Raw genomic sequence first — 14,520 nt, 5'->3', positions numbered from 1 at the left:
CAATCTTTTCTGCTGGGGCCTGTGGAAGCCTCAGGTGTCTACAGGTTGTGGGGCTTTGGTAACAAGCTGGCCAAATACTCAGCCGCCAAGTTTATGCATTCAGTTGATCCCTGTGGTCAAGCATTCAGTTGGTCCCTTTGCTCTGGGCAATGTCCTCTGCAGTCAGCTGACGTGACCAATGTGTATTTATTTATTTAGTGCTGGGTATCAGACCCAGCGCTTCTTACATGACAGATGTGTGTTCTGCTACCACCAACCTATTCCCATAGTCTACAGATATTGTATTTTTATTCTCTTTTTAGTGTACTTTCCTTTTTTTAGAACATTTCACCATTGTAGCTTTTTTGTGTGTTTAGTTGATTCATATCAGTTACATATATGTTCTGCAATATCACCTCCAGCCAGCTCCAGAACTTTCTTCCCCTCTTGTAGAACTGAAACCTTGTCTATGTTCAACCCACACTCTCTATTTCTCCCTCCCCCAAACTCTCCTGGCCACCATTGTGTGTTCAGTCTCTGATCTTGCCTCCCCCGGGTCCCTCATGTAAGTAGAATCACACACTTTGTCTTTTTTCACTGAGAACAGTGTTTCCAGTGTCCTGGGCGTCAGTGTGTGCCAGGTTCACGTTCCTTTGCAAGGGGCTCATACCCTGCTGTGTGGATGTACTGCATCGTGTCCCCAGTTTTGCTTTGTGTTTTGCAGTGCTAGAGAAGGCACCCTGGGCTTTGTACAGGCTAGGCAAATTCTCTCTCCTGACACCTCACTCAGGTGGTGAAACAGCCCCCAAGTGGATAACAAATCACCTTGTGATCTCCCAGCTGCTCTAGAGAACAGACCTGCCCTTCCTCCTCTTTCTGTTTGCTGTGGTCTGCCTGGTGCCTGTCCGCACAGTGTTTCAGTTGGTGTTTCCAGCATATGGTGGCACACGCATGTCTTCTCATATCATGACTGCTTCTTGTTATTTTGGTCTCTGCAGTTATGGAAATCAGATGATTTTGGCCAGACCTGGATCATGATTCAGGAGCACGTGAAATCCTTTTCTTGGTAAGTTGAGCCACGTGGCAAATCCTGGTGTCCAAAGGAAGTCTCCTGTCTCCTAGCTCCTTCAGCTTGGATTGGTTACTTTGGCATGAGTGGGACTAAAATACTTGACAGGAACAAACTAAGGGAGGATTATGTTAGCTCGCTGTGTCAGGGGGTCCGAGTTTGTCATGTTGGGAAAAGATGGCGGACCAGCTCATGACAGTGGGAGAGGCTGGGAAAGGTTGGGAGAGGCTGTTCACATCACAGTAGACCAGGAAACTGAACGAGGAAGGGACTAGGAGCAGAGTATAACTTTCAAAAACTTGACTCTATTCACCTCCTTCTGCCAGCCAGGCCCTACCTTCTATAGGTTCAACAGCTTCCAGCTGGGCGCAGATATTCAGAATATGACCCCACAGGAAAAATGGAGACTCGAACAGTCATAATAGACAGTGGGTGAATATTTTACTCTCAGCACTTGGTTCCTGACCTGGGAAGCAGAATTGCACAAGAACAAACTCACCAATTGGCGGTGAGAAAGGGGGTGTTTTTCAGTTGGTTAGAGGATCTGGGGGAACCTTGAAGCTCTTGCATGTCCTAGAGACCAAAACACTTCCATGTTCAGGGCATTATATCACAAATGGACTTTTCCTCAGTATAAAAATCCAGACTCTGGTACATCCATTTCATGTTTGTTTTTTTTTTTCTTTCCCAAATGCAAGCCAAACAAAATCTATGGATACAGTTATGGAGGAGAGTGTGGTGTAGGGTGTTGTTCGAATTCTAATTGGTCTTAACAATAAAAACCTGGAGTCAGATATTGGGGGTGGAGGTTGAAAGATCAGAGAAACAGAGCAGCCAGTCCCTAGTTCTTACCTCATTCAGTCCTCAGACAGAATGCCATCTCTGAGACACTTCATACTGAATCCTGAGCTCCTGTCTCCTCCCGCCTCATTACTTCCTGTCTCCAGCTCCCTAGTGCTGGGATTAAAGGTGTGGGCCACCACTGTCTGTTCTCTATGGCTAACTAGTGTGGCTAGCTCCAAACTCTGATCTTCAGGCAGATTTTATTGTTATGGCACAAACAAAATATCGCCACGGTAGGAATCAGAAAAGACATTTTGTATACATGCCACACATGTTGGAGGGAGCACGAAGTGCCAGGCAGATTCTGGTTGCCCCTGATCCAGGCTGTGCACAGCAGGTGGGAACAGGAACTAGCATGCTGTAGATAGTTGTAGAGGACAAGACTTCCCTGCTGGAGCTGCATGGCCAGAAGCAGCTGTATATTATTGTGGTACTGGGTGGGGAATAATGAATGTTTGGACAGTGTATTGTTCAGGATTTGTGCGGAGAAATTGTGTAAGGATCTCCAGGGCTGAGGGACGGTGAGGTGACTCAGCGGGTCAAGGCGCTTGCCTCCAAGCCTATTGACCTGAGTTCAGTGCCCAGAAGCCACAGATGGAGGAAGAAAACCAATTCCCATAAGTTGTCCTCTGACCTCTGTACAGTGCTTGCCTTGTGGTCTGCACATGATTATGTGTGTGTGTGTTGCGCACACATGCACGCACGCGCACACACACACACACACACAAGGCAAACAAAAGAATCTACAGTGTTTGAGGAAGGAATTTGAACTAATTCTGAATGCAGTGGGGAACCACTGTAGGTTTTGAGGAGAGTGAAGTGAGCTATTGTCCGTCAAGAACACCCATGTCTAGCTAAGTACTGCTGCTTGCCACCTTGTACTGTGATAGCGGTGGAACATGAGATCTTGAACACAGTGTTTGCATGTTTGCAGTGAGTGTGGGACAGATTCTTGGGATTGTTTGTAGGGTGAGTGTGTTTGTCTTCTTTGGTCATTCTGTTCTCTTGACCAACCGAGGGACACCACAAACTGACTCTTGAAAACTGCATTGACTCTTAGTCCCCCTGTCTTGTATGTGTCCTTGTCCCCTCCTCATTCAGTGTCTAGGATCAGTTTAAGAACCTTGTGGTTGGGTATGGTGGAGCACACCTTTCATCTCATCACTCAGGAAGTAGAGGCAGGTGGATCTTTGTGAGTTTGACCTGTCTGGTCCGCATAGTGAGTTTTAAGACAGCCAGGGCTATATAGGGAGACCTTGTCTCAAAACAAGACAAAACAAAACAAAGCACTATGGTTTTTGATTCCACATTATTTTGTGTTCTACACTTTATCCGTGTTTATATCTTGTGGACTCAATGGCCTCTGTGTGCGTGTGTGTGTGTGTGTGTGTGTGTGTGTGTTTGTGGCACGTGTTCATATATGGGTAGGTACACATGTGTGACTGGGTATATGTACATGTCTTCCTCCATTATTTTCCACCGTATTTATTGGGAGAGGATCTCTCTCTGAATCCAGGGTTTGCCAGTTCTGGCTAATTTAGCCAGCAGTCTTGTACTAGGGAACCCTGTCTGTCCCCACACCTGGCTGTTTTTTTTTTTTTTCCTTTGGTGGTGGGGATCTGAACTCCTGCCCTTATGCTTGCAAGGCAAGTGCATTATTCACTGAGCTACCTCCCCAGCCCCTAACCGACCTTTGCGTACCCAGAGAAGCCTGCTCAGCTGTGGCTTTACTTGGAGCCACTGCCGTTGCTCATGAGTCTCAACTGTCTCTCTGGGATCTCTCTTGTCCATTGGAGGTTCATCCTAAGAACACAGGCAGAGCAACCCTTTTGAACCTTTGCGCATGTGTGGCGGGTAGATGTTCACATCTGTGTGCATGTGTGTGTGTGCATGTGAGGTTGATGCTGGCTGTCTTCTTCAATTACTTTTCACTGTATTTTTAAGGCAGGGTCTCTCAGAGACCCTGGAGCTTATTAATATGACTAGACTGAGATGTGAGTTCCTGGGATCCGCCTGTCTCCCCACTCCCCGATAGCATTATAGACAGGAGTCTCCACTCCCACGTTTTACATGGGCACTGAACTCAGGTCCTCAATCTTGTGTAGCAAGCACCTTGCCCACTGCGCCATCTCCACAGTCCTCCTTGAACCACTGAATACATCATTGTTTCCTCGGATGGAGGGCATATGGACCACAGGCCTGTGCACTTGCTTTTTTCTCTGGCCAGAATGTTTGTTCCTAGCTTGCCCTCACTGCCTTCCCTTTTACTTCATTAGTTCCTGAGACCAGCCCATCATATCTTTCTTATTTACTTGAGTGTTATCAGAGTGTACGCTAGGCTACAGGAGGGAGATAGTAAAGTGGCGCCCACAGCGAGGCAAGCGACAGGCACCATCACACACGGCTGTCCTTGTGTGTACAAGAGCAACTGCAGTCGATTCGTTTAGCAAAAGTCCCAAACACAAGCTACAGTTTTGAAGTCTAATCCTCTATTAGCTCTGCAGACTTCTTCATCTTCCATGCCCTCTGCTTTAAGTGGAATGAGAACATACGCTTTCGTGTGTATCTGGCCTGTCTGACTTACCGTAGCCTGGTCTCTCCACGTTGTCCCACAGCAGCTGTTTTAAAGGCTGGATAATACTCCACTGTATCTCCATCCCACAGTCGATGCAATTTTTTTCCCCATCAATGAACGCTGAGGTATCTCAGCTCTTGTGAGTCGTGCCATGGTAAACATGGGAGCACAGGTCTCAGAGGCAGTGATTTCATTTCCTTTGGGGTTTATATCCAGGAAAGAGACAGCTCAGTCATATGGTAGGTCTATTTTTAATTTCCCCAGGATCCTCCCCAGTCTTGGTTCACACAGTGAGCCACACACAGATTCCCCCTTCCTCCACATCCTTCAGCACCTCTCTATTGTCTTTCAAGTGATCACCATTCTTCTATGAGGAGCTTTCTAAAGATTGATTCTATTTAAAATGACGACGACGCCTCTGTTCGCTCAGCTGTGCGCCATTCTTTTTGTGTGTAATCCTTTATTGCCTTGTAGCACACCGTTGTTTGTCGTGTTAACTGTTTGTCTTCAATAGGATGAAAGCCTCAAAGGGAAGAGATTTTGTTAGTCTTGCACACTGCTGAGTCCCCAGGGAAATTGTAACTTGGGTAGGCAGTGCCAAATTTTCCATGGACATTGTCAAATTTACTTTCATCTCAGTAGCATAGAATAGTGTCTTTCTCGACAGCTAGGGGCACATTGTCTCATTTAGCTTTCATTTGCATTTTCTCATTATGAATGAATTTGAACGTCTTTACTGAAGATACTTTTTTAAGATAGGACTCATATTAATGATGGATGGCCTGGAACTCCCTATGTATTTGGCAGTGACTGTGAACTCCTAGTCAAGCATCATTTAAAAAAAATGCTCTTCCTAGCAAATTTGAGGACAGCTATGGCTATACAGAGAAACCTTATCCAAAAAAAAAAAAATTCTCTTTTTGTGGGACATGTCTCCTAAATACCCCTTGCTCTTTTTCTAATTGTTAGTCTTCTTGTGATTTCCGGGACCTCGTTATATAGTTGAGATTGGGCCCTTTCTGTGTGATATTAGGCAGGTTGTCTGTGTATGCTTGTTTGCCAGTTATTACTTGTCTCCTGAGTTGTATGTTTAGCCTATATTAAATGTAGTGGACCAATAGGATATAGATGCTGCCTGTTGTTTATTTTAACTGTTTGTGTGAATTGATTTTTTTTTTTTGAGTTGATATTACTTCCTTTAACAAAGGATGCTAAAGAAGGAACAAAGGGAGTAAGAGGTACCTCAGCTTAACATCTCCTAAGTCACATGGACTTCCCTGTCATAACAAGCAGTTTTTCTGACCCTTTGGTGGTTCTCCTTGGGCAGAGGCTGTGTTTGTCTTAGAAGAATTGTGTAAAGAATTGTGTAAAGAGAGCCTCCATCCAGGGATTCTGTCTGAACTTTCCGTTGCCTTATGGGAAGAATTTGATTTTGTTTTTAGGTTTACTTTAGTTTGTATGTATGAATGTTTTACCTGCATGTGTATTTATACAACACAAGTGTACCTGGTGTGTAGAGAGGTCAGAAGAAGGCGCTGGATTACTAGAGTCACAGAAGGCTGTGGAAATGGACCCCGGTCCTCTGCGAGAGCAGCCAGCATTCTTAGCCACTGAACCACCCTTCCAGCCCCCAGATGGCCCTGTTATCACTTTAATGAACAGCATATTGGGAGGGAGAGTCAGCAGGACTGCCTAATGCAGGGCTTTTTAGCTTAGAACTTTGTTCTGTAACTTCTGCGGGCACACAGGTGTGTCAGACAGGTTGGATTGCTAGTATTGGGATTTCAGGTTGCTTAGGAGATTGATCTGTCCCTAAATTTCCTCCAGAGTAAGAGTACAAGATGATCTTCCAGAGGGTAACATGGTCTTGAGCCACCTTGCCTGTCAACCTCGGAGCATCAGGCAGGGGAGGCAGGGACCAGGGCAGAGAAAGCTAGAACGTACGTGTCCAGAGCTAGAGACAGACAAGGCCAGCACAGGGAAAGACCTGTAAGGGGTGAGAGGCACTCAAGGGTGTCCCACGCAGCTTCCCTGTGGGGCTGTGGGTGAGACAAATGGGGCCCAGGGGGTGACTGCTTCGAAGTAGCCACTAGATGAACTTTCTGTATGAGAGATAGAACAGGAGTACCTAAGGGCTGGAGAGAAACTGGAGGTGAGGAAATGCCGGAGTATAGGAGCCTGTAGATGGAGCCAATCCCAGGATTAGGAGGTCCAAATATGAATGGCGGAAGAGGGTTGGGGTGAAAGGTATGAGGTGTTTGGTCTCGAGACCTTGGTTTCCTCTTTTGGCTGGAGAAAGGGATAATAGAAATAAGCTCATCTCAAAATATGTCAAGAAGGGTTTCTTCCTCTCTGCCTTTTAAAAATACCCAGCAGCCTCCTTTTCATTTGCATATCCTCTAGGCTAGAGGAAGTACTTTAATCAGTACTTCTAATTGTGGAGAAGAGAACATGTCACCAGCCGCCCCCACACGAGCATCTGATCAGGAAGAATGGATTTCTCCCACGCTGGGCCCAGGCTGCTGGCTTCTCCACCACTCTGCTCAGAGTCCAGATTGTAGGGTCGACATCAAGTCTTCTTCCAGTGTTAAAATGAGACTCTCCCTTTTCTGTTTCTTGTTTTCTTCCTGTTTATGTTCACATGCGTGTGTGTGTGTGTGTGTGTGTGTGTGTGTGTGTGTGTAGGTCAGGGCTTGATGCTGGGTATCTCCCTCAGTCTCTATTTTATGTTTTGGGGATAGGGCCTTTCACTGAACTTGGGGCTCACTGGCAAGACGTCTTCTCCACCTTCCCAGCACTGGGATTGGGAGACAGCACAGCCCGCCTTTCACGTGGCCACCACAGCTTCAGGTCCTTGAGCTTGTTCTACACCGCTTTCCTGACTGCACCATCTCCCCGGATCCATTGGTTCCTTTGAAAAGAGTTTGTTTTCTTTGATGAACACGGCCTTGATTCTCTTTCTTGGGAGGAGTTGGAAATGATCCTCACCTTCATTATGCTGAGTGCCACAGGGCCTTGGAACTGTGTACAGGCAGCCACATGAATGACACCCTCGGCTCCATGCCAGAGTCATCTCTGCTTGGCTACTGTGGGGTTCTTTGCTTGACTTACCAATTAATTTTCCATTTGCCGGCTCACCAGCCTTGGTGTTTAATTTTGAATGTTGGGAAGCTTGACTGAGAACTTCTCTGGTGTAGTCTGATTTTTAACCTGAAGAGGCGATTGGGGTTAGTAGCTATAGTAGGCAGTAGTCCATGCATCCGATTCAGTGAGCGTCTCTTTAGCCAGGGATTCTGTCATCCCAGCCTTCCCAGGCCAGTGTGACATGCCCCGAAAGATTGCACAAACGCATGTGATGCCGTGGGTAAGAGGCACCACTAGAGTGCACTGAGACCGACTCCAAAATTCACCCAGCCCCTGTACTTTCATACCTCAGTTTGAGTTAAAACTCCTATAGAAGCGTTGCTAGTGAGCATTGCTGATATGTGCGGCTAGCATCGGGAGGAAAAAGAGAAGCGTCTTGGAGGACAGTGATTTCAGTTTGATCTGGAAAGAAAACAGGGTTTACGTGTAAGATTGGAGTGTGTAGAGAGGGCACCTCTACACAGAGATGTTCACAGAAGCAAAGAGGGGCAAGTGTGCCTACCCTCTCTGGAGGACACCTAGCAGGTTGGCAAAGCAGGTGCCTCACGGGAGATGAAATGCACTGGCAGGATGACGCCAGATGGTATGAGTTAGTGATATCAGCAGGGACAGGCAGGGAAAGATCTGAGGGATAGGCCGCTTGCTCAGAGGGTCCTCGTGTGCCCTGTCTACGGCTGCGTGCTTTAGTCTACAGCACCTGGGGAAAACGCTACTCACCTCTGAGATTCTGAGCTCGGGGCCAGGAACTTGTCCGGTGCCTCCAGTGTTCATTTTCCTCGGAACCACCCTGCCTTCTGCCGTTTCTGCCCTTTGAAAGTAGGGCCAGAGATTGCCTTGAGCTAATCCCAGGATGCTTTGGAATCAGTCGTAGCAGAGTAAAGCACTTTACAAGTGGCAGTTTCCCAGCTTCTTTCCCCAACTAAGGAACAAGCAAAGGCGCATGCTTGAGGCAGAGTGCCATTTGCAGCTGGCACCCTGGGGTCTTAGATCCTGGGTAGTTGTCCACACAGTGGAATGTCTGTGCTTCCAGGGACTAAATAGGAAATTGTAACAGTTGCTTCTTCCTTCCAGGGGAATCGACCCCTATGACCAGCCGAACACGATCTACATTGAGCGGCACGAACCCTTCGGGTTCTCCACGGTGTTCCGCAGTACAGACTTCTTCCAGTCCCGGGAAAACCAGGAAGTGGTCCTGGAGGAAGTGAGGGACTTCCAGCTTCGGGACAAGTACATGTTCGCAACAAAGGTGGTGGTAAGTTGAGGACGCTCTGCAGTTCTCTGCTCCAACAGTTTCTTTGTTGGGCCTGGCATCCAGCTGGGTGAGGTTGTATGATGCCAATAGGATGATGTACTTGGGTAACTTGGCTGAAGGATCCTGATTGTCAGTGAACATGCCCCAGGGGCATGCGAGGTACCAGATGAGAACAGAGAAATCCAGAACAGATAATAATCACTGTGTCAGAAGATCTAGGAATCTGCTTGTGTCCCAGTAACCAAGCATCCCAAATAAGACAGATTTCATTTTTGGTGTATGTGGTTTTATGTATATGTTAGTATGTGTCTGTAGGTGTATGTGGGGGGTGCAAAGATTGACCTCAGGTGGTTTTCCTCCCTCTCTCCACCATAATTTTGAGACAGGCCAAGCCTGTATCTTACCAATTCAGCTATGCTTGGTGGTCAGTGAGCTCCAGGGAACCTTCTGTCTCGCGTTTCCCAAAGCTGCTGTGTCTAATTCCTCACCTCATAATGGGTACTGGGGATTGAATTCAGGTCTTCATGCTTGCTCAGCAAGTGTTTTACCAACTGGGCCATCTCCCTAGTTCTTAAAAGCAGATTTCTTTGTAATCTCAATAAAAAGAATACAGACGGGACCTGCGGCACCTGGGAACTATTTTTCTTTGAATCCCGCTGCCTGGCTGGTTTCTTTTAAACTTAGACTCATCGAGATTTTTGGACACTTTCATTTACGTGGCTAATAGGATGTTTAGTCATTGGCCAATGGGAGTTAATACTCTTTAAGCAGTAATTAAGCTTCCAGATGTCGGTAAGTCACTTAGTGTTCCACCTTGAGGAGGTCCTTCCCCTTGGTTTGAGGTGCAAGAGCCACGTGCTGAAATGGAGCCTTGCTCATTTCAAACCAGAGCTGATTACTTAACAGGACTCTGTGACCCGGTTCAAAGGGACAAAGCAGGCTCTGGCAAGAGCATCTTGGATCCCTGCTCATGAGAACTGTGGCTTTGCTTACTGACTGTGGCAAGCCTCTGGTACCCGGGAGGTTGTCCTGCTTTCTGTCACTGCTAAGTTAGGGACTGAAGCCAGCTAGAGTGTTTGTCTCTGGGTTCTCCTTTATTTCTGCAGTTGGTTGCAGACAGGGCAGAAGCGGGCCAAGCTCCTTAATAGACTCCTAGGGTACTCTCTCGCCAGCGGGGAAAGCAGGGAGGAAGCTTGGACGAAGGGTACAGTTGGTACAGCTATAGACATTCCCCATTATGGACCTTGAAAACATGTGCTTTTTTATTTTATTAAAATTCACATGACATTTATTTACTAATTTTGTGTGTGTGTGTGTGTGTTGGGATGGGGGCATGAGCATATATGTTTGGAGGTCAAAGGACAGCTTGCCGGCCTTAGCTCTGTTCTGGTCCTGGGGTTGGAACTTCAGTCATCGGGCTTGGCCAAAAGCACCTTTCCTCCTGGGTCATCTCACTGACCCACAAAACATTCCATTTTTAAACGTTGCTTTAGGACTGGAGAGATAGCTCAGCAGTTAAGAGCACTGGCTGCTCTTCCAGAGGACCCGGTTCAGATTCCCAGCACCCACATGGCAGCTCACAACTGTCTGTACCTCTAGTTTCAGGAGATCTGATGCCCTCATATGGACATACATGCAAACAAAACAGTGTGCATAAACTAAAGGAATTTTTATAAACTTGATTTCAACTTTCAGTTTATGCGTGTCTGTGTGTGGAAATGTGCACATGAGTGCAGGGGCCTGTGGGGGTCAGTGCTGCTGAGCTGGAGTTATGTAGTGATGAACAGATGCTTGACCTGAGTGCTGGGATCGAGCCTCTGCTCTCCAAACGCACATTCTTAACCTCAGAGCCGTTTTTCTAGCCCCCACAAATGGGTTCTTTTGTTTGTTTCTTTGTTTTTGTTTTGAGACAGGGTTTCTCTGTAACTTTGGAGACTGTCCTGGAAGTAGCTCTTGTAGACCAGGCTGGCTTTGAACTCACAGAGATCTGCCTGCCTCTGCCTCCCGAATGCTGCCAAAAAATGCTTTTTAAAACCATTGAATTGTGGCCATTTTTTTTCTGCTTACATTGACCCCTTGATTATATCTTTCTTGCTTTGCTTGGCTTTTTCTTAGCATACCCATGTACACACATGTACACACATACACATATACACACATGCACACACACATGTTTTCAGAGTAGCTCAAGAGCATGCCCTGCTCCAATTATTGCCTTGGACAATAGTAGGGTAATGGAAATCAGGCCTCTGCATTGATGCTCTGTGACTCAAATGGGATTACCCTGAGTTCTTTTGCAGCTGCCACCTTATCTCTGGCTCCCCAGTGGTTGTGGGCCTTTCCTGTTTGAAGTCTTTGGCTCGTAATTACTGTGTGGCTTTAATTTCATAATTGTCACGCACACTAATGATACCCTGGCTTGCCCTTGTTTTTGCCTGATGGGCCTAAGGTGGATGGCTATTGTTCTTTCTCTTGGTCTGTAATTCCTAGACCTCACGCCCAAGTATGTAAGAGACAATTGTGGGAGCTGTCTGTGGTCCACTCCAGTCTAACAATAGGCACAGCTATGCTCCAAAGCATCTGTGAAGTGTCTGTAACTCCTGGTGTCACGTCTGCTTTGATGGTCACTAATGTGACACCCGGTAGCAGTATGCAGGGGTGTTGAACATATGCGGTCATTGGACCCACACCACTAAAACAACCCAGACAAGTCCATTTCTAAATTTTATAAGGATCTATGATGATTAGTCTTGCCATGTTGATTGCACTCAGAAGTACAGGAGGTTAGTGAAACACACTTCTGGGTGTGTGTGTGTGAGGATATATCCACAGAGGATTAACTGGGGACAAAGATACCTAGAAAGTGGGGGGACCTGGGGGGATTAAAAATGGAAGAAACAAACTTTAGCATCCTCTTCCTCTTTTCTGTCCTCCAATGACGTGACTTTCTCTTCTCTGCCATGATTTCCCTGCCACTGTAGACTGAACCTCTAATACTGTGAGTCCAAATAGTTATTTCTTCCTTTAAGTGATTTATCTCAGTAATCGCTACAGTGAGATAAAGTTTAATACCCTTAGTATTGCTGTATTGAGCTTCTGTCTTCCCAGGATCCTAGTGAGAGGGTGCCTCCTAGTCCAATGGTATCCACACTTTCCCTCCTGTGTGTGGACAGGTCTGTGGGCTCCAAGACCAGTGGAAGCGGCTTGCATCTCTGCTCTAGGGAAGCTGCGCCAGGCCCACACTCTTCTCTTAGGAACATCTGCAGCATCATTGCCCAGGAGCAGATGTTCCTGGTATACATTGCGGGGCTCAAATGTACTCTCCTCTGATCATCAAAGAGAATCATCAAGAGTTTTAAGAAAGCCCTGGAGCCTGGAGAGATGGCTCAGCAGTGAAGAGTGTTTGCTGTTCTTCCATAGGACTTCCGGCCCCAGTAACCATAGAGATGGCTCCTAACTACCTGTAACTCCACCTATTAGGTTATCTGGTGCTTTCTTCTGGCTTCTGTGGACAGGGCACCTACGTGCTTGTGTCAAGCATGCACACATTTTAACACTGAGTTATCCTATTGCTCTTGAATTCATTTATTCTGTGTAGTGTCTCTATACAAAGTTCCATAAGTTAAGTTGTGAATAATCTCTGCCATTCTGAGGAATTATCATTTCACTTTCTTATTTATGTTCCTTCTAGCAAAAAGTATTTTAATGTTGATGAAATCTAATATATCTGCTATTCATTTGTTTTGTTTGCTGCCGGCATTTCCTGTCTCTTTCTTCCCCTGCCCTACTTTTGTGCTACTTGGGATCGAATCGAGGTCTTGGGCATGGCAGACAACGTACCTTACCATTGACCTCACACTTACCTTGTGCCTACAATTGATAACAGTAATTTTAAGAAATTGCTGCTGCCTCTTTTCTGTCAGTTAAGGTCTGCTGTGAACCCCTGAAATGCAGTTTTCTATTGAGTCGGTGTGCTTTTGTGGAGGTGTGTGCTGGTTTGAATGAGAGATGTTCCCCTAGTCTTGGGCATCTGAACTCTTGATCCCCAATTGGTATCATTGTTTAGGTGTTGCGGCCTGCAGAAGGAAGTAAGGCACTGGGTGGTGGTGAGCTTTGAGATTCAAAGCTTCCGCTTCCAGTTCGCACTCTCTGCTTCATGCTTACTGTTGAGGATGTGCACGCTCAGCTTCCTGCCTCAGGAGGCCTCCTGCCTGCTGCCATGCTTCCTTGCTATGGTGAACTCTTCTCCCGCCTTGGTCATGTTATTTGATTACAGCAATGGAAAAGTGACTCATAGGATCCAGGAATGCAGGCGCACAAGCTAAGGATGGAAGCCAGGGCTTTCCACAGGCTATGCAGGTCATCTGCCTGAGTTTTGGCCAGAGTCCCCTGCTTGCTGGTTCACATCTCACAGGCATGTGCTTAGCTAGCTTTCTTATACAACCCAGGGAATGGTGCCACCCATAGTGGGCTGGGCCCTCCTATATCAGTTAACAATCAAGACCATTCCCCTTAGGTATGCTCATGAGCCAGGGAGATTGAGGCAATTCCTTAACCTTGGCTTTCAGGTGACTCTAGACTGTGTGAAGGTGACAGTTAAAGCTCCCCAGGCATTTTGTTGTTGAAAATCACACAGTTACTGTGATACAGTGGCTCCTGATACCTGCCCCTGGGTCTATGTTGTTGTGTTTTCTCGTCACCGTTTGTTACGTAAGTTTCACGTCCTGTTTCCGTAAAGACTCTTCTTCATCATGCTTATAACGAATCGTGTGTGGTTCAGTGTAGCAGGCAGTCAGCGACTGCCCTTCCTAATGGATTCTGGAATGGGGTGTGTTGGGGTAAGACTTCCTGTTCCCTGCCTCGTGAGTTACAGAGTGGCCCCCACCCTCCACTTCTGCCTTCCGCGGAGCCCTCCAGGTTAGCTGGAGGTGAGCCAGGCTCTGTTTTATTCTTGCTAGCGTGTACACACAACTCTTATGTGCTTGGCCTTAAAGATTCCTAGAAATCTTTTCAGAGCTTTTCAAACAATACCTCTTAGAGCAATTTTCTTTCTGAGTTTTTCTTTCTAAGCTTTGGTTAGCCCTGGCTGTGGGATGCTGCCTCTGGCAGTCTTGATGTTAAACTGCCAATTGTCAGATGCTCTCCCCCAGACACACTCTGACAGGCTATTGGACTCTGTGTGTGTGTGTGTGTGTGTGTGTGTGTGTGTGTGTGTGGTTAAGTGTTAGGAAGATGAACCACCAGGCAGATAAAGTGCTGACAATTTTATAACTTTTTTTTGTGTGTGGGGGTGACCTGTTTTGTCCTGTCCAGTAGCCCCTCAGCTATTATGCTTATGAGGCTGTGTGTTTCCAAGGCTACTTCAGAGTTAGAAAGAGGGGTTAGAGTAGGGCCAGTGAAAATGCAGCAAAGTCCACCATGTTTGCCAAGATCCAGCTGTTCTTCTTCAATAAATGCCACTTGGAGGTTTGCCAAACTTTATGTAGTTCTCAGAAACCTGGGAAAGTTGGTTTTTGAGAGTGCTTGTGGGTTTTCTTTTCTTTTATGGGGGGGGGTAGTTTCAGAGCTCCTAACCTTGTCATTCTGGAAATGTTTTCAATTAATATTAACTTTGTAAACTTTATTGTGGTCCTTTTCTGATCTACACAAAAGAGCGGT

The 14,520-nt window shown here is 46.5% G+C and overlaps 1 protein-coding gene across 1 annotated transcript in view; it reads left to right on the top strand.

Moving 5' to 3' along the window:
* Sorl1 (sortilin related receptor 1) overlaps positions 1–14,520 on the top strand; it is a 163,796-nt gene that overhangs the window by 33,427 nt on the left and 115,849 nt on the right. Inside the window, exons 5-6 of the mRNA XM_087905541.1 lie at positions 978–1,045; positions 8,682–8,862. Coding sequence (XP_087761667.1) covers positions 978–1,045; positions 8,682–8,862 — 249 coding nt within the window. The remainder of the gene's footprint in view (positions 1–977; positions 1,046–8,681; positions 8,863–14,520) is intronic.

This window comes from Myodes glareolus, chromosome 4, assembly GCF_982192425.1.
Source record: "Myodes glareolus chromosome 4, mMyoGla1.1, whole genome shotgun sequence".
NCBI lineage: Eukaryota > Metazoa > Chordata > Mammalia > Rodentia > Cricetidae > Myodes > Myodes glareolus.
This window is presented reverse-complemented; position numbering and strand designations above follow the sequence as displayed.